The following is a 24,796-nucleotide window of genomic DNA, read 5'->3' on the forward strand; positions in this document are numbered from 1 at the left end:
ACATTTTTAAGTTACATACAACATATCATTCATACACACACACACTACACCATTGTATTATCCTGTATATTAATGTTATTTATTTTAACATTGATATTTTGATTAAATATGCATACTCAGTTTATTTGATTTCATGTTATATTTTCATGTGCTTGATCTCTTTATTTACTTGATTGCATAGGACGTTTTCATCATTGTCAGGGAGTAATAATTGTGATTCAATCTCAAGCTTCTGCATAGGAAAAGAAAACCAAAGTGCCATAATATCAGTTTTAAAACGAAGTGTCATTGTTGATTAAGCTGGTTACATTTGTATGTTGTTGCTGTTGTCATTATTTAAATTTGTCATCCACCCTTCTCCATAAAAGCAAAAGCATGGCTGTTTAGATAGTTTCTTTGGAGGATATTCTGTGAAAGTCTTTAGAATCACGTCTCTACCTTCCCATCAGAAATTGTTTCCTTCCCTGTCAGCTTCCTTATTGCTGACTTCACATCTTTGTTTCTCAGAGTGCCACCAGCCAGCTACAGAGCTCCCTGTTCATGATTTTGGGATAGTGCAGAGGCTTGCAAATGGCCACATACCTGTCATAGGCCATGACAGTGAGGAGGAACATCTCAGCAGCGGCCAAGAGATGGAGGAAAAAGAGCTGGGCCATGCAGGCATCAAAGGAGATGCTCTTCTTCTCAGACAAAAAGTCCACCAACATCTTAGGGGTTGTGACATGGGAGTAGCAAAGGTCTAGAAATGAGAGGTTCCCAAGCAAAAAGTACATGGGTGTTCTCAGTCGAGGGTCTGAGGTCACTGTCAGCAAGATCAGGCTGTTTCCTACTAGGGTGGCTGCATAGACTAGGAGGAAGAACACAAAGAGGGTGGCTTGGGACTGCCATGTTGGAGAAAGGGCCACAAAGAGGAATTCATTGACTCTGGTGTAGTTTCCTTTCAGGTGATCCATTTTGCCTGCAAACGTGGAAAGAAGCATTTTTAATTATTTATTTATTTAATAAGAATATTGATAAGTGGCCAATTCATTAAAACAGATCATGGGGGTGGAAAATAAAATAACAAAAACCATATAAAATTGGCTGCTTGTGTGTGTGTGTGTGGGGGGGGGGAATGGCAAGCTATAACCAACCAACCAACTAAATAAATATATGCTGTATCCAATGCTATTCCTACTTAGAGTAGAGCCATTCAAATGAATGGCCTGCCATTTTCATTGACTCTACCCTGAATAGGACTACCATTGAATTCAACCCTAAATCACAAAACATGGATCAGATTATCAAGACTGAATCTAATCAATTCTCTATAAGTGCTTGGTGAAACTAAAAATATTTTCAACAGATGGACAAGTAGCCATTACCACAAAAACTTTCAGTTGGTACAGAAAATAAATCAACAGGAGATAACTGTGGAACAGTCAGGAAGGCTTGGCCAAGTGATTAAAATGATCCAACCTGTACACTAGGGAAAATTTGGTCCTTTGAGTAACCTGGATCCAGGTTGTTTAAGCACTTTATTCACTAACAATAATACTGTTACCTCCAAGGGACTTTTTAAAGTGTGTAGTTGGACCTAGAATCTGGATGGCATATACGCAACTTAAATCAGGGTAGAATGTGCTCAGTGTTCACACTTAAAACAAACTGTCCAAAACACCTTCTTATTTTTGGCCGCAACCTCCTCTTCTTCACCATCTTCAGGCTGGTAACATTTTGCCCCATCCTTATAAATACTGCTAAAGTGATCCTTCCCCCCTGCTTTTGATGACTTTAGTTACCGACTAAGGCAGATTCCTAAATGAATTGTTGTTGTATAGCAGATAAGAACGACTAGTGTCTACGGAAAAACCATCACTGATAGAATGTAAGCAAGGATCGAACTATGCTTTGCAGTTGTTCAGAGCTTCAGAGCTGCTCTTCTTCTTCTTCTTCTTCTTCTTCTTCTTCTTCTTCTTCTTCTTCTTCCTCCTCCTCCTCCTCCTCCTCCTCTTCTTCTTCTTCTGGGTGTCTCATGGGGAGCTGAGATAATGCCTGGTTAGCTCAGTAATATTCTGGCCTAGTAATAGAATGACATTCAGCACCATTGTAGTATGTTAATAAGGAGGTGCTCTGGCCAAATGCTGGGATGCAGCATTCTGCACTAGCTGCAGTTTCAAGTGTAGCCTTACATAGAGTGCATTGCAATAATGCAGGGGTCAGCAAATTTTTCCAGCAGGGGGCCGGTCCACTGTCCCTCAGACCTTGTGGGGGACTGGACTATATTTGGGGAGGGGGGATAATGAATGAATTCCTTAGCCCCACAAATAACCCAGAGATGCATTTTAAATAAAAGGACACATTCTACTTATGCAAAAACACGCTGATTCCCGGACCATCCGCAGGCCAGCTTTAGAAGGTGATTGGGCTGGATCCGGCCCCCAGGCCTTAGTTTGCCTACCCAGGCAATAATGCATTCTAGAAGTTGCCAAGGCTTGCTCGACTGTGGCCAAGCTGTTCCTTTCCTGGCAAAACCATAATAGATACATTATAGGGGCATGTTAGTCCTTCCACCCCTGACTCCTGCCTGGTTTCTTTGACCCATGATGGGGCTTCTAGGTGGTTTTTAAGCATAATTGCCAATTGACACTCATTACCCCTACAATTCAAAAAGTCCAATATCAGGCCCAAAGTTCAAAATCATGTGAACATTTGAATTTCCAGATACAATTGATCAATATCTGAAGACTTTTATTTCCCCACTCTTCTGCCATACACGCTACACATACTGTATAGGTGACTGGAGTCATTTACTGGTGTAAGCTTTTGGACACTAACAGCAATTGCCTGGGACTGCCAACTTTCACAGGTTGAATGGCAATAGCAACAACATTTTAGGTATACAGGGTAATATCTCTCTGTCTGTCCATTCAATTATTTTATGTATCTGGTCTCCAGAATGTCAAGGTGTATACAGAATATACAAGGTGTAGGAATTGGTAAAACTGTCAATTTCATTTTAGCAATTTCCCATTTTTGCAGCATCCAGTTCACTACATTTCTATATCAGTTTGAGGGGATGCAAAATAATAATATACATTTGGGGGTGCCAAATGTGGCCTCATAAAGGCCTCTTATTATGAAAGATTACCAAGGTCTGCCCCTCCACAATTGGCTAGGGAACTACAAAGTCAAGTTTTACAAAATGTCAATAAACCTCTAGTAACTTCCAATAGAAACAAGATCCAGTTAAGCACTATATCCCTGGAACTACTCAGCGCTTTAAACGGGATGAGGGTAACAAGTTCTGTTTTCTTTATTTACATATTCATAAACAGCACTTACATACACAATATCGTAAGGTGGTGTATAGTCTAATTAATACCATAAAACCAATAAAAGCATCAATAAGAGCCAAGACACTGCTTGTCATGAGTTCTCTAGCGCAGCAAGGAACTGTTCTAGGCACCCATATAGATAGACTACGACAGTTAGTAGTGGGATGCCTTCTTCACTAAATTTTCACAGCATACAGTGTACCTCGGGTTACAGATGCTTCAGGTTACAGACGCTTCAGGTTACAGACTCTGCTAACCCAGAAATAGTACCTTGGGTTAAGAGCTTTGCTTCAGGATGAGAACAGAAATTGTGCGGTGGTGGCGCAGCAGCAGCAGGAGGCCCCATTAGCTAAAGTGGTACCTCAGGTTAAGAACTGTTTCAGGTTAAGAACGGACCTCCAGAACATATTAAGTTCTTAACCTGAGGTACCACTGTATTCAAGTCTTTACACAGAAAACTCTTCTAATGATCACCCACAATGGCAGTGGATATCATTTAGCACTCTCCTAATGAAGCAGTTTTTAAGATACCTTCAGTAACTCTAGCAAACATGATTAACACCACAGTCCTAGAAAAGTGTGCACTGGAATGCAAACTTTATGTCATAAAATTATACCTTGTCTTTTGAGGAACCAGGTAGTTCTGCATCAGGACATTTTAAAATTCTATCCATATTGTACATTGGGGGTGGGAATAAGAGAGAGCTAATGAAACCAATAAAACAGCCACATAGTACCTTATTAGTCCTGACAAATGTCAAATGTCTCCTTTAATAAGGTGACTGGGAGATTGCTATCAATAGCTGGCTTTTTGTGTGGTCCAAGGAATATCTAAGAGTAGGATCTCTTTCTGGGCCCTTTCAGGGTGTCATCATCTTCAGGTAGGATTCAGTTACTTTATGGCGAATTCAGATTGTACATTTACAGTTGTTTGGGAAATCTTGCACTCTAGACATGCTTCCCCCCAAAAAATATTTAACTTTTTTTCTGATAAGGAAAATGCGGAGGAAAGTATGTGGCAATACTTCCTTGATGCAATGTTGCCTAACCAAATTACAAATGAATTGGGCTGACTGCTCAATAAACAGGTCTTCTGCAAGTGCCCAGAAGCTCTGCTCCCCACCCTAGCTAAGAATTGTGCAATTGAGATGCCTACCTAAGAGGAGAAACTGCAGTTGGAGGGGGGAAAACATACACAGAGAGAAGGCAAGAGATGGATTTGGGACTTGGGAGTTAACAGGGTTTGGGGGGTACTGGATTTCTCCCTACGAACCTGATGTTGGCGGGTGCAGTGGTTCTTGACAGTCTATTAGGGTGTTTAAGCTATTCCAGCACCTATGCTCAGCTTGTATTTTTGCAAAGAAACACACATATTACAAAATGCCAATAAGCTTCCAGAGATCTCCCCCCAACAGGAACCAGACCCAGGCAACCTGGTTCAAGAGGCTGGGCAGACTTTTGAAATACACATACTTGCAGAAAGAGACATAAACCCAATCCCAGAGAGAAGAAAATAGGAGAATCACAGACCCTTCTTTCTAATTGTCTTCTGCTCCATATGAGGACTTGTTGTCTCAGTTTGATTCAACTGTGTCTGCCTCAACAATCTTGGGGACTGGATGTGGTTTGTGAGATGAAGCAGCCAGAGGGTTGCTCTCCACCCATCCCCAGCATTATCACCACCACCACCATTATCCTTTATTATTTGGCTCCCTCCCCCTGAAATGTGACCCAGAGCAACTTTGAAATGAAACCACCATGTGCCACCTCAAGTGATTGCCTCACTTTGCCCTGCTTCTCTGTTTGACAGGCATCACAAGACAATTGAGAGAATTATGGTATAATCACAAAATGCAAAATCTCCCCCTAAAATCACTCAACCCCAAAGCATCTACCATCACAAATCCTATAACAGAGAATTAGAACAGGGCTGTCAATTGGATGCCACCCAGGGTTTATTCAACCCTAGCTCCAATCAGTCCCAGGCAACATGCTCAAGGATAATGGTAGCTGTGGTCCAGAAACATCTGGAGAACACATTAGCTAGCTGTGAATTACAAGACAAGTTCTAACCCTTTTTTTTTTGCAAGCTAGTCTGTGTTTGAAGGAGGGAAATTGGTTAGCAAATTTATATCAGGTCTACCCCATCAGCCCTGTGTGTCTCACTTGCACTCTCTTCCTTACTCACTCTGAGGTTGCACAGGGAACATCTCTTCACAGCTAATCAAATCTTGGAGTGTGAAGTGAGAAGTTGCCTTGCAGTGTCACTCAATGACTTTGAAAGCTGGCAAATGGGAACAATGAAAAGTCTTATTTAATTATCTCTTTGAGTCTTGGCACATATCTGTAGGCATTAAGGAGCTGGTGAGTGTGGTTGCAAAGGGAGTTTCTTTCCAAAGTTACTGCTCTAGTATTCCCAGTGAGAGAAGGGCAGTAAACTTTGAGAACTTGCAAAGGAAATTCTTCCTCAACCCAGTTTTCCTTTAATCTTCACTTAGCAAGTCCATTAGAATGGATTTGTACATTGCAACCACCTTCTTGCTTTACAAATCTGAAAGCAATCCACAGTGTTGCAACACCAGTGTTCACGGTGCTTTGCAGTATTGAATAGACCAAGACTCTGCCTACAGAGTGGTGTGGTGTAGTGGTTAAGAGAGGTAGACTCGTAATCTGGTGAACCGGGTTCGCGACTCCGCACCTCCACATGCAGCTGCTGGGTGACCTTGGGCTAGTCACACTTCTTTGAAGTCTCTCAGCCCCACTCACCTCACAGAGTGTTTGTTGTGGGGGAGGAAGGGAAAGGAGAATTTTAGCCGCTTTGAGACTCCTTCGGGTAGTGATAAAGCAGGATATCAAATCCAAATTCTTCTTCTTCTTCTTCTTCTTCTTCTTCTTCTTCTTCTTCTTCTTCTTCATTCCTGTTTTGCCTTAAGTCGTGAAATGAGACTGGCTGCCTGTACTCTTCCCATAGCAGAGGTTCTGGTCTAAACCAATTTTAGTAGAGTCTTTTATTTACCAGAAGCAAGATGGTATAAATAGGTGAAGGTGAACTTGTGACCATGCAGCTCTCACTCAGAAAAATGAAGTAAAGGCACCTATAACAAAACAGGAACTTTATATGTTTATATAAGAGGTTGTAGCTTAACAGTGATGTTTAATAAGTCTTCACTGAAGACATTCAAGTGGACAGAGAAATGCTTCCTATGACTGGCTATTGTTTTACTCCACCCACAGAACACTTCCAGCCCCTCCAGATCTTAACACTTTCTTTAGGTAAAGAGAAAATTGTTTGGCCACAGACTATTCCTAATGCCAACACTAACCCACTCTGTTTCATCTATCCTATCTGAGTCTGCTCGGTTAGCCAGAGCCCACGTTGATCACAGTGCAGAGACACGTGGTAGACATGGAATGCAGTCAGCTTTTTATTAACAGAAAATAACAATACAGTAGAGTCCTCTGGTTTCTCTTAATCCAGCTGAGATGTTGCTGAAATTGATCACTAGCCCTGACCTTTCCCCTCTAGCCTCTCACTCTGGATTCATCTCAAGCAGACAAAGGCTGTGTTGGTGGGGGGGGGGGGCTCCTCCTCTAGACCGGTTTGGCCTGTTGTTCGGCAATGTGCAGGACTCTCCTCAAGCGGGGTGTCAGAGGGGGAGGAGAGCCAGCAGGATTGGGACTGTTCTGTTGCTGGGCAGCAAGGGCAACCTCTGACTCTTCTCTGTCTGAGTCTGTGCTCACACTGTGACTCTCAGTCTCTAACCCTATCCTGGAAGGCCCTCCTTCTCCTGACCATTCTTGATCACACAACTCCCCCCCCCCCCCGTGCTTCTTGCACCACTCAGCTCATCCCTTCTGCAGACTGCTCTTCAGTGTCCCACCACTGTGATCCAGGATCTAAGTCATTTTCTGTGTCCTTCCTGAAGGGCTCTTGGGTGGGCAGCTTCCAATGCTCTTCCTCATCCAGCCAGTCCTTGACATCCCATTCCCCCACGCCTCTTGATTAGTTGATCTACTTGTCAGCTCCCACTGGCTGTTGGGTCACAAAGAGGCAGACCCAAGGGTTCTCCATCACAACGTTCATATACATATATATCTGGTATATTTTTATGTATACACACTGCACCATATATTAGCAGGTTTATTTTCTTATTGAATACTTAGCTTATTGTTATTTTTTACAATAATATTTTAAACCTCTTTGTTTATCTGAGTATATGTGACATTTACATCACAGTCAGGAATTAACATTTGGGATTCAGTCAGAAGCTTGAAGGTAATCTACCTAAGAAATGGAAACCATACTGCCATAATATCTATTTTAAAATGAAGATTCCTTACTGTCTAAGGACTTCCTCATTAAGTTTGTATTTTGCTGCTGTTATCATCATTCAGATTTCTTAACCACCATAAAATCAAAAGAATAGTTTGGGTCCTAAAATCATACATCCAAAGTTTCAGTGCCCCTCACATTTTTTTGAAACCACATCAGTTTAGATGGCTGTTTTTGAGACACTGCCATCACATATTTTGCCCAGCTTTGCTGTTGTGAAGGTTTTATAAGCAATAATCCAGGGAATCACATGTCTACCTTCCCATCAGAAATTGTTTTCTTGATTGTCAACATTCCTATGTTTTTCATTCTTCTGCTTTTCACTTGTTTTTATTTTGTAAAATGATTTTACCATATGGTTCGTATTTTAAATTATCATAAACCACTAAGATAGATTTCTATGATACAACAGTATATAAATATATTTATAACAAAATAAAATAAATCTTCATTTTAGAATACTTGTCTTTATTTACAAATCTACAGGTCGAGCAAATATGAAGGGACAGTTAAAATATGCATGCCTATGAATGGGACTTACTTATGATGCCTTATGAGGAACGGCTAAGGGAGCTGGGCATGTTTAGCCTGGAGAAGAGGAGGTTAAGGGGTGATATGATAGCCATGTTCAAATATATAAAAGGATGTCACATAGAGGAGGGAGAAAGGTTGTTTTCTGCTGCTCCAGAGAAGCGGACACGGAGCAATGGATCCAAACTACAAGAAAGAAGATTCTACCTAAACATTAGGAAGAACTTCCTGACAGTAAGAGCTGTTTGACAGTGGAATTTGCTGCCAAGGAGTGTGGTGGAGTCTCCTTCTTTGGAGGTCTTTAAGCAGAGGCTTGACAACCATATGTCAGGAGTACTCTGATGGTGTTTCCTGCTTGGCAGGGGGTTGGACTCGATGGCCCTTGTGGTTTCTTCCAACTCTATGATTCTATGATTCTGAGTAGATATGGATGGGATTGCATTGTCAGTCTAGATCAAATCCGGTGTGTTCAATAGGACTTGGACTAGGGAAAGGGTAGACTGAGTTGCATCCTTTATGTACCAGGATTTGCTTTAACTTTTGAGAGCATCAGTCGTTCTGCATCAAGAAATATTAATATTTATCTATATCGTACACTGGGGGTTGTGGTGCTGGCTGGACATGAGACGGTTGGTGGAAACAGGAAAAGCTGTTGGATAAAGCCTTATCAGTCCTGAAAAAAATGCCAACTGTCTCATTTGACTGTGGAGAGGTGTGTGTGTGGCTGCTTGCTATCAAGAGCTGCCCCTTTGAATGGCCAAGAAGTAAAATCTCTCTTTGGGCACCACCATCTTCAGGTAGGGTTCAATCACATGCCAGCAAATTCAGGTTGTGCATTTACAGGTGATTAGGATGTCTTGTGCAACAAACATGCCTCCAAAAAATATTGCACTTTTGTGCTATGGGACAGACAAAAATATGAATTAACACTTCCTTGATGCAATGTTACCTAACCCCCCCCCCCTCGAATAAATCATGTGGGCTCACACTCTCTACTCTCCAACACAGCTAAGAATGGTGAAAACAATCTGTCTGAGAAAAGAAACTGCAGTTGGTGAAAGAAAGAAGGGGGGGTAGAAAGAGGGACAGAAAAATGACTTTGGGGCTCTGGGATTTAACAGTGATTGAGGTGCTGGACAGCTCCCCAGGAACCTGACAGAGGTGCATTGGACCTGGACAGTCTGGGGGAATATTTAGGATACAACTTCACTTGCACCCAGCCTATAAATTTCTGAATAAACACATATACTGGAAAATGTCAGCAAGCCTCTAGAGATCACCTTCCAAATTGAACCAGATGCAGGCAATCTGGTTTAACAGGTTGTGTAGGCTTTTCAAATACATAAGCATGCAAAAAAGAATGAAAGAATCCCAGAAGAATGAAAAAGGACAAACAGAGATTCCTCTTTCAGCTTCTGATAAATACTTTTCATTCCAGTTTGGTTTACTTTTGTCTGCCTCAACGATCTTGGAGAATGTCTGTGGTGTGTCAGAGGAAAACCAGAGAGCTGCTGCCTCATAGCAGTAATATTATCACCACCATCACAAGTATCTTTAATTAGCTGCTTTTTTTCACAAAACCTAACCCAAAGCAAGTTATAAAATGGTACCAACATGTGCCACTGAGGGTGATTGCCTCACTTTGCCCAATGGTAGTGGCAGCCCTGCTTTTGTGCTTGATAAGGACTGCTAGACAACTGAAAGAATTATGAAACAATCACAAGATGCAAAATGCCCCTCCTTAAAATCTCTCAAAAGTAGCTATAGTCACTAATCCTATAATAGAGAATTGGTGGCAGCCAGTGGGATGCTGCCAAGGGTCATTCATCCCCAGCGCCAATCAATCCCACACAGCATGGTCAATGGTGATGGGAGTTTTAGTTCAGAAACATCTGGAGGACACCTATCTGGGAATTACAAGACAGGTTGTAACATTTTTTGCAGCCTAGTTTGTGTTTTAAGGGGGGAAATTGCTCGGTGAATTTAGAGCATGTCTACCCCATCAGCCCTGTCCATCTCACTTGCTCTGTCCTTACTCACTCTGAGGTTGCATGAGGAACAACACAGCCACTAAGATCTTGCCCTGGGGAGTGGGAAGTGGCATTCCAGTTTCACTCAATGCCTTTGAAAGTTAGCAAGTGAAAATAATGAAAAGACTTCCTGATTTATCTTGGCAGGGCAAACTGATATGGTGAGTATAGCAGAGCTGAATGATTGTGGCTGCAAAGGGAGTTTCTTGCCAAAGTTACTGCTCTGATGTCTCCAGTGAGAGAAAGGCAGAAAGTTTTGAGGATTTGTAAAGGATCTTACAGTTTAAAAGAAGGAAGGGTAGAGAGAGATAAACAGGGAAAGCGCATGTAAATGATTTAGTAGCACCTGCTTGGATTTGGCTACAGGATAGGTGACAGAAGGGCATAGGGATCTAAGGGGTTCACAGAAAGTGACTGCTAGTTTCCCCTTCCATGTTCAGAATAGGCAATCTAGATCAGAACCATAGTGTGGGGAGAAAGGGTTAAAGACCATGCATGTCATGTCCCCAAAATAATTGGAGTAGGGTGGTTGTTTAGAAATAATTACTTTGGTAGTGCCAATGAAATATGTTTTTGGACTCAAGAGTGTTCCCAGTTCTACAACTTAAAATATCACACTATCAGGTTTATTGAATGTTATATATCAAAAACTGATATTTTTGTTTAATACACATACTAAGTTTATTTAATTACAGGTTATATTCACATGCATTTAACCTCTTTTTTTATTTGATTGCCAATGATATCTACATTGCAGTCAGGCAGTAATAATAGGGATTTGAGCAGAAGCTAGCAGGTCTTTTGCATAGGAAAAGAAAACCATAGTGCTATAATAATGGTTTTTAAAAATGAAGCCTCCTTACTGATAAAGGACTTGCTGATTAAGCCTGTAGGTTCTTATTGTTCTTGTTGTTAATTAGATTTCTTACTAACTCCTCAGCATTAAAAAAGAATATGATGTGTACTTAATTCATATTTCAAATGTGCCAAAGCACATTTTTTAAAGATCAGTCCAATTTTTATCAAAAATGGTTGCTTTCAACACTCTCCAATTACATGCTACACCCAACTAAGCTGCTGTGAAGGTCTTTATAAGCAATAACCCAGGGACTCACATGTCTACCTTCCCATCAGAAATTGTTTCCTTCCCTGTCAGCTTCCTTATGGCTGACTTCACATCTTTGTTTCTCAGAGTGTAGATCAATGGATTCAGCATGGGAGTAATGATATTGATATTGTACAGGACAGGGGTCAGCTTGTCTACTGAGATAGTGGATAAGGGCCCACCGTAGATAAAGATGCAGGGTCCAAAGAACAATGTCACCACCATTAGGTGAGAGGCACAGACATTGAGGGCTTTGCGCCGTCCCTCAGGGGAGCGGATTCTCACCAGGATGGTGGCATAGGAGGTCACCAGGATGACAAAGCAGCTGATTGAGATGAGGCCACTGTTGGAGACTATGAGGAGTTCAGTGATGTAGGTATCAGTGCAGGCCAGCTTGATAACTGGTGGGACATCACAGAAGAAGTTGTCCAATTGGTTGGGCCCACAGTAGGGAAGCCCTATAGTGAGGACTAACTGGACTGTGGAGTGGATGAAGCCCCCAGTCCAAGAGGCTGCCACCAGCCAGCTACAAAGCTTCCTGTTCATGATATTGGGATAGTGCAGAGGCTTGCAAATAGCCACATACCGGTCATAGGCCATGATGGTGAGAAGGAACATCTCGGTAGCACCCACAAAATGGAGGAAAAAGAGCTGGGCCATGCAGGCATCAAAGGAGATGCTCTTCTTCTTGGACAAAAGGTCCACTAGAATTTTAGGGGTTGTGACTGTGGAGTAGCAAAGGTCCACAAAGGAGAGGTTCCCCAGCAGGAAGTACATAGGTGTTTGCAGTCGAATGTCAGAAGTCACAGTCAGCATGATAAGACTATTTCCTACTATGGTAGATGTGTAAACCAGGAGGAAGACCGCAAAGAGGATGGCTTGGGACTCCCACGTGGGGGATATGGCCATCAAAAGGAATTCATTTATTCTTGTGTGGTTTTCGTTAAGGTGCCCCATTTAGCCTGTAAAAGGGGAAAGGAAACATTTTTTTTTATTCATTCATTCAAAAATATTTTCTAAGCTGACAGCTCATTGAAGAAATCATCTTAGTGTGCTATAAAATTGCTAAAACATCATAAAATAGGTTCCTTGAGAGAGAGGACAGGAAACAAGTTAGTAAACCAAAGCTAAACCCAATTTTCCCCCCCTTTCAGAGTAAACCAATTGAACATGACTAGTTTTCATTTGCTTCTAAGTGAAGGGGGTACTTTTGATTCACTTCTCTATGCATGAAACATTTATTCCAGAACTGATCTTCTGCATAGCTTTTTCTGGAAGATGTTTGAATAGAATATATCGTGTTAAAAAGCCAGGGATTTTTTCTGGGGGTACTCAAGGTTATGCAGTACTGACACCTTTCTTTCTAGAAGAAAAGCAGTGTTTAAAACCACCACTTTATTTCAGATCCCTTTATCCCTTATTAACTCAAACCTCTGTTGTTGTTGTTGCTGCTGCTGCTGCTGCTGCTGCTGAAAACTGTCATTTTCTTCTGTGTCCCTTCCTTCCCACTTTGCTCAGACCATTTCCATTATTTAAAACTGCTATTTTCTGTTCAGTGTCTCTTCACCACTGCTTTGCGCAAACTTCTGCTGTTGTAGAATCAAAGAATCATAGAACTGTGAAGCTGGAAGGGACTCAGAGAATCATCTAGTCCAATGAATTTCCAATGAAGAAGAGTGAAAATTGATGTTTTAAACTTTTCCCTCTTCCATTTCTCAGTTGCCTCATGTGGGAAAGATAAAGGCCCTCTAATATTCCATTGTATCTACTACCATCACTCCTGGCACCATTTGTTGTCTTTAACATAAGGTTCTAGATTCAATGTGGTAATTTAGAAAGGATATTTTAAACATCCATATGTGCACAACATCCATCAACTGAACTTGAGATTCTCTATCTGAATAAGCAAAGTGACAGCTTGCTCTTAAGATTCTCAGCAACATATATCAGTATGGGTTGTATACACAAAGGGGGCTGCAGAACAGGAGAAGGCATGGAAATGATGGTGATCACACAGAAAGGGAAAACTAAGAAGAGAAAGGAGAAGGGTGGAGAGATTTAAAAAAAGAGTGAAGCTGAAAATGGAAGTGGAAAGGGGGTTGCCAACACCCCCCCCCCACAACAAAAAACCCCAGAGTGAATAGGAGGAATGGGAATGAGGTTGAATATGAAAGCACTGGCATAGAAAGGTATACAGCATGGGAGTTGGGCAGAATGTGAAAACAGTGCTTAGATGTTGAAGTCTTTGGGAGGGGGAAGATACAAGAGATACATGCAGTGGTTTGTGTGCAAGAGAGGTTGTAGAAAATGTGAGGCAGGCATGAGTTGAAGGTGAAAACAGAGGAGCAAAGCATTTTGTCCTTACAGCAATCAGCAGACAACTGACAGAATTGTTTGAATGGTCACAAACCCCAGAATCTCTGCCTGACCTCTCTGAACTCAAAATCATCTATCACTCCCATATCCTACGGTAGAGAATTTGAATAGATATAGCCAATGGAATGTTGTCAAGATGTTAATCAACTCCAACCAACCCAGCCAACACATGGCCAGCGATGATGGAAGTAGTAGTAGTAATAATAATAATAATTTGTTATTTATACCCCACCCACCTGGCTGGGCTTCCCCAGCTACTCTGGGTGGATTCCAGCAAAATAATAAAATACAATAATTGATCAAATATTAAAAGCTTCACTAAAGAGGGCTGCCTTTAATCCAGCAGCATGTGAAAGGCATAACATTGATAAGGTCTGAATTAAAATATAGATTCTAAACCTTCTTTGCAACTCAGCTCATGTCTGAAGGGGGGTAATATTTTTTTAGCGAATTTGAATCTGAACTACCCCATCATCCCCATCCATCTCACTTGCCCCTTACTCACTCACTCTGAGGTCACTTGAAGATTGCACAGAGAACTTCTTTCCACAGCTGATCCAATCTCAGTCTCAGAATCAGCATTCCGGTTTTGCTTGATGACTTTGAACTCTCCATGCCAAATGGAAAATGGGAACAATGAAGAGGATGCTTGATTTATCCCTTTAGATCTTGGCAAGATAAACTGGTGCTATGGGCATTCAAGAGCTGGATGATCATTGTTACAAAGGGAGTTTGTTTCCAAAGTTACCACTCTGACATCTGGCTCTGGTGTCCCCAGTGAGGCAAAGGAAACAAACTTTGAGAACTTGTCACCATCTGCAAAGCACAGCAAATTCATCCTCATGCCCCGTTTAGATTTGATCTGAACTCACTAAACCCAGCGGAGTAGATTTGTGCAGTGGATTAGCCTCCTTGTTTTACAAATGTTAAAGAAATTGTTTTGTTTCATCAGCAGTGTACACAGTGATTCACATCATGAAAGAGAACAGGCGTCTGCCTCCAAGGAGCTTACAGACTAAAACTTGATTCAAGAAAAACAAGGAAGGAAGGATAGAGAAGGAAAGACAGGGGGAAACAGAGAACAAATCTTTAACTTGGGTTCAGCTACAGGATAAACCCCTAGTGGGCATTGGACCCCCTGGAAGGCCAAGATTAACCCACAAACCAGAGCTCCCCTCCCCCGAGTTGGAGGAAATTTGTTTTCTGCTGCTCAGGAGAGTAGGATCCAAACCAACGAATTCCAAGTAAAAGGTGGGGAGGGGGCTTGTCTGATAGTATGAGCTGTGCAACAGTGGAGCAGCCTTCCTTAGAAGGCACTGGGCTCTCCCTTCATTAGAAGTGTTGAAATATAGGTTGATGTCTGCCTATCCCTACCAGGGATGGATATTTATTTATTTATTTAACTTTGATCCTGCCATTCCTCGAAGGACCTTAGGAAAGCTTCTGTGGTTCTCCCCCCACCCTGCCCTGCCCAATTTTATCATCACAACAATCCTGTGAAGAGGTTTATGCTTAGTGAAAAAGTCTCTCCTCCTTCCGGAGGGGAGGTGTTGTGGGCGGGACACGATTTCCGCATCGCGCAGGGGGCATTACGCCCCCTGCCCCATCCACATGGCTGGCACCCCACGCCCCCGGTTGAGCACCCAATCAGGCGGCTTGGTGGGGGCGTGGTTTGCTGCTCAAGATGCAGCCACGCCAGCCATTCAGCCCATTTGCTCACGGGTTCATCTTTCAGATCGGGGAAACGACATTTGGCTAGGTAACATCGTCAGCAATATTAGGGATTGGTTACAGCTGTGAGGGTATTGGGGGCAAGCCTCTTGGGCTCGGGTGGCGGTTAGGCATTGGAATGTGTTGTTGGTGTGTGGAAGGGCAAGGTGTGGCCATCGCCTACCCCTTCAAATTTGGGTATTCCGTTAAAGGAATCCGGCGGTCGTGAATCCAGTCCGATGCCTGTGTCATGGGGGGGGCCATGGCATGACCCTCGGTGACATCGAGGAGAGCTTATAGTTGTATTAGCATCAACAGGCTCCCCCTACTGGTGGTTAACCCCTCTGCAGACTCACTCCTCTTTGAGTGGGTGGAGTCAAATCTTTTGTGGTCCAGTGCCTAAGCCAATACCTTCTCACTTGCTGTAATCAATAAAGCTGTGGTCTTTTCTTGCCCATTAACCTTATATTCTTTGTCCATGTGTCTTTATTCCACCAAGCGGGGGTCGGGTCCTCGAACCACAACAACCGGTCCCATTTTACAGCTTAGTGAAAATCAGTGTGATTTTAAAGTGGTGGGAGCTTCTAGGCCTTATGAAGATTTTTTTTGAGAGAGAGTGATGCATAGAAGGAATAAAATGAACACCATGGGATAACTGGATGTGCATGATAAGACATATAGGAACATTTATTTGCTTGCAGAATGCACTGCACTTTAAGCTTCTAAGTGGGGAGGAAGGAAACTTAGTAGAGTTGCGTGTGTTGAGCTGGTAATTCCACCTTCTGAATTAAACAGTGGTGAGGGTTTATGAGGCAAGCAGCAGACAGAGAAGAGGAGATTGTTCTGGCACTTTCTCATGCCGTGAACAACTTGATGCAGATCACTGTCATGTAGAAAAATGGGTGTTATTGCACTTTTATGGACTGGATCCCGAGCTGCTTCTTCTTTCACAATATATATGTTAATGGCAATGTATATTGAGCAACACGGGACACGGGTGGCACTGTGGTCTAAACCACTGAGCATCTTGGGCTTGCCGATTGAAAGGTCAGCAGTTCGAATCTCCCGTTCCTCTGCCCCAGCTCCTGCCAACCTAGCAGTTTGAAAGCACGCCACTGCAAGTAGATAAATAAGTACTGCTGTGGTGGGAAGGTAAACAGTGTTTCCGTGCCCTCTGGTTTCCATCACAGTGTCCCATTGTGCCAGTAGCAATTTAGTCATGCTGGGCACATGACCCGAAAAGCTTTCTGTGGACAAACACCAGCTCCATTGGCCTGAAAGCGAGATGAGCGCCGCAACCCCATAGTCACCTTTGACTGGACTTAACCGTCCAGGGGTCTTTTACCTTTATCTTTTATTGAGCAATAATGTATATTTGTGTACAACTACCAGTCATTGTACAACACATGGAAGATATGCACATAATCTGTTTATGAATGGGAAATTGTGTGTACTCCTCTCCCATACATATTGGGGGACATGCATATCTCAGCTACATCTTATACATTCTCCAGACATTAGGCATACTCTCTAACAGACTTTGAGGGGTGTGCATGTGTCAGACCATTTTGTAGGTTCTCCAGCCATAATGTGTAATGTCTGTGGTATATTAATTTCATTATGCAAACTCTCCAGCAGGCCTCAGGTAATGTAGACATCTCAGTTTTTATTATTTCACAGCAGGGTTTTGTATTCTGGCATTGAAAAGATTTCTTCATTTCACACTGCTTAAGGATGTTAACACCATTTAAAAACAAGCTTACTCCATGAAACTGAGCTCAGTAGAACAATAGAGAGAGCTTATTAATAGTTCACTTAACCAACATGTACATCTTTAATATAATTTACTTACAGGAATTTTATCCCATGTACTTGTTGAAAGGCAACTGATAATTTGTTAGATTTTTTTTAAAGACTGCTTCTAAAATTTTATTTCACAGAAGTCTTTGAAATAAATTTATTCTGTTATAGATCACACTAGAATTTAGTTGGAATTTACATGATCAGCTTTAATGCAAAAAAATATATATGCCATTTTCAGTTAGAATTTTTCTATAATTTCAGCGTAAGTCAAGAAACGACTATTCAAGAGATAATTGAATAGAATATTTTATATGGATGTATTTCAATTCAATCATGTAAGAGTGTGAATGTGTAGAGGCAGAAAGGGGTTGGGGAGATCAATCATAAGCAAAAGAAGCCACTGAAAAATTGTGGAGAAATGGTGTTTCCTAGTGATGTTTCCTTATTAAAACTGACCATATCTTCTCACCCTTGGTCATGCAAGGAAGACCCCAGGATGACTACCATTCTATTGATCTCATGTTTCCTTGCACAGAAGGTATCTGTTGACCACCTTCTTCATAGCTGTGGTGATCTCCTTATTCCTGAGGGTATAAATAATGGGGTTTAGGAGTGGAAAGATTATTGTGTGGAAGACAGAGACCACCTTGTCAGGAGCATATTCATCAAAGGGTCGGGCATAGATGTAGATGGCAGGGGTAAACATGAAAATGACTATGGTGATGTGCGAATAGCAAGTGGAGAGAGCCTTGCTGGCTGACTCACCAGTGGTGTTCTTCTTCAGCATGGTGAGCAAGAAGATGTAAGAAACCAAGAGGGCCACAAAGCAGACCACAGAGATGAGGCCACTGCTGAATATCATGACCATCTCCTCAGCAAAGGAGTTGGCACAGGTGATCCTAAGAACCTGGGTGATGTCACAGAAGTAATTGTCCAATTCATTGGGTCCACAGAATGGAAGGCGGAGTATCAGCACAACTTGGATGAGAGAGTGGACAAAGCCCCCAGCCCAAGAGGCTATCACCAGTAGGATGCACAAGCGCCGGCCCATCATAGTAGAGTAGTGCAAGGGACGGCAGATGGCAACGTAGCGGTCATAGGCCATGACTGTGAGCAGGAACATCTCAGAGGCACCCACAAAGTGGAGGAAGAAAAGCTGAGCAATGCAGCCCCAGAAAGAAATGATCTTGCGCTCAGCCAAGAAATCAACTAGCATCTTGGGGGCAGTGATGGAAGAATACCAGATGTCCAGGAATGCCAAGTTGGCCAATAGGAAATACATGGGTGAGCTGAGATGAGGGTCACTCCGGATGGTGATGATGATCAGCACATTGCTTGGCAGGACAATCATGTAGAAAGTGAGGAACAGGGCAAAGAGGAAAAGTTGGACCCCACGTTCATGTGACAGTCCTGTCAGGATGAACTCAGTCACTTGGGTGCTGTTCCTCAGACCCTCCAAGTGGGTAGACTTCAGCAACCTAAGTTTGGCCACTGCTGTGGTGTCCTCCATACCTCAAGAGAAGTTTAAGTGATCTGCACCTAGATAGGAAAGGGGGACCAGAAAAGAAAGAAAGAGCAGTGGGGAAAGAGGAGGAAATAATGAAGGAGCGTCTCCACCCCCATTGTTCAGTCTGGATACTGAGGTCCAGCTCCAAGGGCCTTCTGGCAGTTCCCTCACTGCGAGAAGTGAAGTTGCAGGGAACAATGCAGAGGGCCTTCTCAGTAGTGGTGCCCACCCTATGGAATGCTCTCCTATCAGATGTCAAAGAAACAACCAACCAACCAACCACCACCAGCAACAACAACAACAACATTTTATTTATACTCTGCCCTCCTCGGCCAGGGCTGTGCTCAGGGTGGCTAACACCGAATATAAATTACAATAAAATGTAATAGAAAAAAAGAAAAAAAGAGTTAATTAAAATACAGCTTAAAATACGGCTATCTGATGTTCAGAAGACATCTGAAGGCAGCCCTGTTTAGGGAAGTTTTTAATGACTGATATCTTAATGTATTTTTTAATCTCCTGTTGGAAGCTGCCCAGAGTGGCTGGGGAAACCCAGCCAGATGGGCAGGGTATAAATAATAAATTATTATTATTATTATTATTATTATTATTATTATTATTATTATTAACCTTTGAATTAAAGAAGGGCTTCTCGGTGGCTGCTCCAGGACTCTGGAACTCCTTCCCTGGAGAAGATAGACTGGCTCTTTCCCTCCCTGCAAGTGAAGACTTTCTTATTCCAATAGGATTTTGGTACCTGACTGCTTTTAAGGAAAGGATGAGTGCTGTGCTGCTTTTATTATAATTTTCTGTATGTTTTAATAGATCATATATCTCTTGTTTTCTATGCAGTGATGGGTGAGTGATTGGATCAATAAATAGACACATGAGTAGATCAATTTACCCTAGTCTTTTTATACACACACACACACACACACACAAACACCACCCCATATTATGATTATGTTTATATCCCACCTTTTCCCCTGACAGGAACTCAAGGTGACATAAAGAAGACAGCACCAGCTTCCTTTGTTCTTATTTATGTGTTCCTATGACTTAGCATAACACAGCTTCCTTTGTTCCTTAATTCACCAAGGACCTGATTAGGTGCCAACCACACCAAATAAACCTCATCTTCACTTTTTCGTGGTGTTTCACCCTAGAGCTCCACTTTACATTTTCAAACAAATCGCCAATATAAGGGAAAGTAAGAGGGAATCATAGAATCATAGAGTTGGAAGAGGCCACAAGGGCCATCGTGTCCAACCCCTGCCAAGCAGGAAACACCATCACAGCACTCCTGACATATGGTTGTCAAGCCTCTGCTTAAAGACCTACAAAGAAGGAGACTTCACCACACTCCTTGGCAGCAAATTCCACTGTCAAACAACTCTTACTGTCAGGAAGTTCTTCCTAATGTTTAGGTGGAATCTTCTTTCTTGTAGTTTGGATCCATTGCTCTGTGTCCGCTTCTCTGGAGCAGCAGAAAAAAACCTTTCTCCCTTCTCTATATGACATCCTTTTATATATTTGAACATGGCTATCATATCTCCCCTTAACTTCCTCTTCTCCAGGCTAAACATGCCCAGCTCCCTTAGCCGTTCCTCAAAAGGCATCGTTTCCAGGCCTTTGACCATTTTGGTTGCCCTCCTCTGGACACGTTCCAGTTTGTCAGTGTCCTTCTTGAACTGTGGTGCCCAGAACTGGACACAGTACTCCAGGTGAGGTCTGACCAGAGCAGAATACAGTGGCACTATTACTTCCCTTGATCTAGATGCTATACTAGAGGGAGATGGTGTCATCACAGGAGCCAACTCTTAGGGGCCAAGATCCCTTCAGTTCCCCTCCCAAGTTGATGGGCATTGCCATTCAAATGGTGCTTGTGCACTGCATCTCATGAGTGGGGCTTACCTGGGCTCCCCCCACTGTTTTATTCAAGTTGGCACCCTTGGGTGTCATTGTGTGTAAGAGGGCAGAAAAGAGCAGCGGTGCTGAGTGTGTCTGCCTTTCATCAAAGCAGCAGCTGTGACATTAAAACAGAAAAGTATTTGTAAGCTACTCTGAGCAGCTTCCTATGGGTAGGGATTATAAATCTTTATATTAAAGTGGCAAGCCTGATATTGAGGACCTCATGGAAGATGTTCTAAGTCAGCCAATGTGATCCCTTTCGGATGTAGTTGGACTATAACTCCACCTGTAGTCAAGAATGATAGAAGCTGAAAGTCTAACACCTGGAAAGCACCATGTTGGCTATTCCTGTATTTAGACAACAGAAATTACTTCTGTGTCTTTTGCTGTCACTTGAACACAGGAGCCAAAGGTCCATCCGACTGGCAGCAGCTCTCCAGATTTTCAGAAAGGTCCATTTTTCCTAACCCTATTTGAAGATGTCAGGGGCTGAACCTGTGACTTTCTACATGCAAACAGATGTTCTGTCACTGAGCTGCAGCGCTTCCACAAGCATGTCTCTGTCACACCCCCATAAGAGCTCCTTCCTAAAAGCAACAACAGAGTCTTGCGCAATCTTAATGGCTGACACTTTTATTATGGTATAGGCTTCCATGAACTCAAGACTGCAGAAGCTTATGCCATAATAAATGTATCAGTCTCTAATGTGCCACAAAACTCTTGGTTGATTTTGCTGCAAGAATAATTACATGTCTATAGAGATTTATAAAGAAGAGTTTGGATTTGATATCCCGCCTTTCACTCCCTTTAAGGAGTCTCAAAGCGGCTAACAATCTCCTTTCCCTTCCTCCCCCACAACAAACACTCTGTGAGGTGAGTGGGGCTGAGAGACTTCAGAGAAGTGTGACTGGCCCAAGGTCACCCAGCAGCTGCATGTGGAGGAGCGGAGACGCAAACCCGGTTCCCCAGATTACGAGACTACCGCTCTTAACCACTACACCACACTGGTGGGTTTTCTCACACCTCATTCCTTTTCTCAGTATTTTCTTATTTATATATTCCTTGGTGAACAGCAAATAGTTCAGCAGTGTCATAGCATCAGTTGAAAACAGACTTCTCCAACCAGGTGCCCTCTAGATGTTGCACAACTACAAGTTCCTCCATCCTGGGACATTGACTATGCTGACTGGTGCTGTTGGGAACTGGAGTTCAGCAATATCCTGGGCTGAGGAGGAATGGTCTAGAATATGGGAAGCCTGGGTTGAATTCGCTAATTCCTAAACGACCTCACATGGGAGAGAAGAGAGCTCCCACAAACTCTTTGGACAACTCATGAAATAAATGTGGAATGAACAAATATTCTTTCAGTTTCACGGTTTCCCCAATGTTAACAATTCTGTGCTCAGTTATTTCAAAACATTCCTGGTTTAGCTTATATAGGATGTGTTCAATACCTCAGGCAAATTGGCTGAAATAGGAACCTATTACTCTCCTCTCATTTGGTCCTTTCTCATCCATTAGTCAGCTGTTTCAACATTCTTGCTCTCTGATTTCTTTCCATCCTAATATCGATCGTCAGCCTTCAGTCATACCTGACTAATACTTTACACACACCATACTCACTTCTTAGTCACACATCTTTTTCTGACCTACTTCAGACAAAACTCCCATTAATGAGGGGCGATCCAAGAAAAATTAAAAACAGTACGTCCTAGCATCAATTCTGCAGAGTGCTATAGAAATAAATTTCTGAAATCAAAGAGGTATTTCTTGCTTCCTGTAGCAATCATACTCTCTGTAGGAAAAGGTATTACCTTAAAACAAAGGGCATCCTGTAAGCCTTTTATGGGGAAGAATCACTCGCAGGACTATAGGGACTATGGATTAGCAGAGTCTGCATGGCACCTACCAGCTAAAGTGAAGCCACTTCTTTCCACCAGCACAGCATTTGCTCTACCTGAGAGAGCATCTTCTTAGCAACATATGATTTGATCTACAAAATGCAATGCCCTTAATGGGCTTGGAAGTTCTGGATCGGTTGGGGCCCAAGAGAGCATGAGCGACTTCTGGGCGACATGCAGGTTGCAAGGGGAATTATTAAAAGTGCAACTTGGGTTTTCCCATGGGGTACTCAGAAGGAAAAAACTTTGAGGAGCTCCCCTGGCTACTGAAAGTTACAGTGGGAGATGAGAAAGGCAATGGGCCAGCATCCAAGAATTCCCTGTCTGATTCATTATATCATCGCAACGAACCTGTGAGGTAGGTTAGGCTGAGACGCAGGACCTAGCCCAAGGTCATGCAGTGTGCTTTGTAACCAAGCGGGGTTTTGAACCATGTTCTCCCAGGTCCTAACCACTATACCACACTGGCTGTCAGTATTATGTAGGGATTGAAAAACCTGACAATTTCAGTTTCCCTCAGTTTCTCATTTTCCCAGTGTTAATTTCAGTTCCACACATTTCCACAGTTCACAACCACCACTAAACTTAAAAAAGTCACCACAGAAATTTGCCAGCATTTTGGTGCACATATTTCCCCATACATATATGCATATATGGAATTACATTTTACCAAATAAACACATTTTTAACAACCTGTAATGCATTTTGTAACAATATGTAATGTATTTTTCAATGTTCTTTTCACCAACAGATGCCGTTTTACACGTACATTCCCCTAAAATACAATGTTGTACTCTTTTGCATAGGATTGCATAGGATTACCTTTACCTTTTTTACCTTTACTTTTTGCACTGGTAGTTTAAGATTTCAGCAGGAGCTGCTTGGTTTGGGATTAAGATAGAATGGGAGGTAGAGGGGCTTGCTGTTGGTTCATCTGTTTCTTAATAATACAGTAATACACACACACACACACACACACACACCGTACTTTTCCATGTATAAGACTAAGGTTTTTTCCTTTAAAATTATGCTAGAAAGTGAGGGTCTTATACATGGGTAGTGCATAGGATGGACATTTGATTGGTTTCTGCCGTGGCTGTCAGTGGCTATTGGGCATGTCATTGGTTGCTGCATCAATGACTGGTGTTGATTGGCGGACACTGCAGCAATTGGGCGGGCCATTGGCAGCTTCTGGTGGAATGGGGACAGACGAGAGGTGGATTTTGTGACATGTGCCACCTCCCCCCATTTTCTTAAATTTGAATCCCCCAAAACAGGGGGCATCTTATACATGGGGATGTCTTATACATGGAAAATTACGGTATGTAAGAAACCAAGTTTTCCAGGAAGCTTACAGTAATAATAATAGTAATAAAAACCTAGAAGAACAGAAACGTATAATACAACATAAACTGGAATGCAGAAGCAAATTAAAAAAAGCACAACTATCTCAACCTTGAAACAAAAAACATACATGGAGTTGTAGTGTTGTTGTTGCTGTTGCTGCTGTTACTATTGTTGTTGTTATATTAAAAATCTATTTATTTAATTTTCCAGATTAATATTTACATTCACATAATAACATAATATATAAAAACAAGATTCCCAAGAATCCCTTGGACTTCCCTCCTCCCTTTTGTAGTATTATTGTTAATACTTTCCTTCTGCATCTTTTATATTAATCCAAATTTGTGTATCTCCATTATGTCCGTAGTTCATTGTTACATTACAAGTGTTATTCCAATCCCACTAACGATTTTAACTGTTTACAATGGTTTTTAAGATAAATTATAAATTTTCCCCATTCCTTATTAAAGCCTTGGTCATCCTAATTTCTCATTCTTCTGGTCATTGTTGCCATTCTGGCATAGTCCATCAACTTAATCTGTCATTCTTCTCTGGGAGGGACTCTGTCTTCTTTCCAGCTCTGGGCTAATAACATCCGCACAGCCGTCAGTGCGTACATAAATAATCTTTTCTGCTCCCTTGGAATTTCTGCACATAACACATATTTGATCCTGTTTTATACATTATTGCTAATTTACTCGGAGTTAGATACCATCGATACATCATTTTCATATAATTTTCTTTCAAACGTACAACATGCTGTAAATTTTAAAATCACATTTCCATAACTTCTCCCATGCTGCAAATTGTATATCATACTCAAAATCTTTCACTCAGTGTATCATTACAGATTTAACCTGTTCATCTTTTGTAAACCATTCCAGTGAAGTGGTATTATTAATAATAATTACATCATTTTGTTTGG

At 42.1% G+C, this 24,796-nt stretch overlaps 2 protein-coding genes across 3 annotated transcripts; both read right to left on the reverse strand.

Moving 5' to 3' along the window:
• Positions 1–192: 192 nt before the first annotated feature.
• LOC310829250 (olfactory receptor 4Q2-like) lies at positions 193–17,795 on the reverse strand. Its single transcript, XM_083707523.1, has 3 exons — positions 17,675–17,795; positions 11,335–12,278; positions 193–438 (listed from the first exon to the last, which is right to left on the reverse strand). The coding sequence occupies exons 2-3, from the start codon at positions 12,271–12,273 to the stop codon at positions 427–429; spliced, it is 951 nt and encodes a 316-aa protein (XP_083563649.1). The 5' UTR covers positions 12,274–12,278; positions 17,675–17,795; the 3' UTR covers positions 193–426.
• On the reverse strand, positions 16,117–18,932 carry LOC310829268 (olfactory receptor 4M1-like). Of its 2 annotated transcripts, none has more exons than XM_083707554.1 (2): positions 17,971–18,932; positions 16,117–16,285 (listed from the first exon to the last, which is right to left on the reverse strand). In XM_083707554.1, exons 1-2 carry the CDS (start codon positions 18,713–18,715, stop codon positions 16,257–16,259), a joined length of 774 nt encoding a protein of 257 aa, XP_083563680.1. In that variant the 5' UTR covers positions 18,716–18,932; the 3' UTR covers positions 16,117–16,256. The 2 variants fall into 2 exon arrangements, with proteins under 2 accessions (XP_083563680.1, XP_083563681.1); XM_083707555.1 differs by lacking the exon at positions 16,117–16,285 and adding an exon at positions 17,496–17,789.
• Between the last annotated feature and the right edge of the window lie 5,864 nt (positions 18,933–24,796).

Source organism: Podarcis gaigeae (genome assembly GCF_964106915.1).
Source record: "Podarcis gaigeae genome assembly, chromosome: 13".
Classification (NCBI taxonomy): Eukaryota; Metazoa; Chordata; class Lepidosauria; order Squamata; family Lacertidae; genus Podarcis; species Podarcis gaigeae.

What these genes read in the sequence shown, in the direction of transcription:
- LOC310829250 (XM_083707523.1), bottom strand. Translation starts at nt 12,273, where the DNA reads ATGGGGCACCTTAACGAAAACCACACAAGAATAAATGAATTCCTTTTG.
- LOC310829268 (XM_083707554.1), bottom strand. Translation starts at nt 18,715, where the DNA reads ATGGAGGACACCACAGCAGTGGCCAAACTTAGGTTGCTGAAGTCTACC. An exon ending in GCTGAAGAAGAACACCACTG is followed by an intron (nt 16,286 to 17,970) that starts GTGAGTCAGCCA and finishes TCTACATGACAG; the next exon opens with TGATCTGCATCAAGTTGTTC.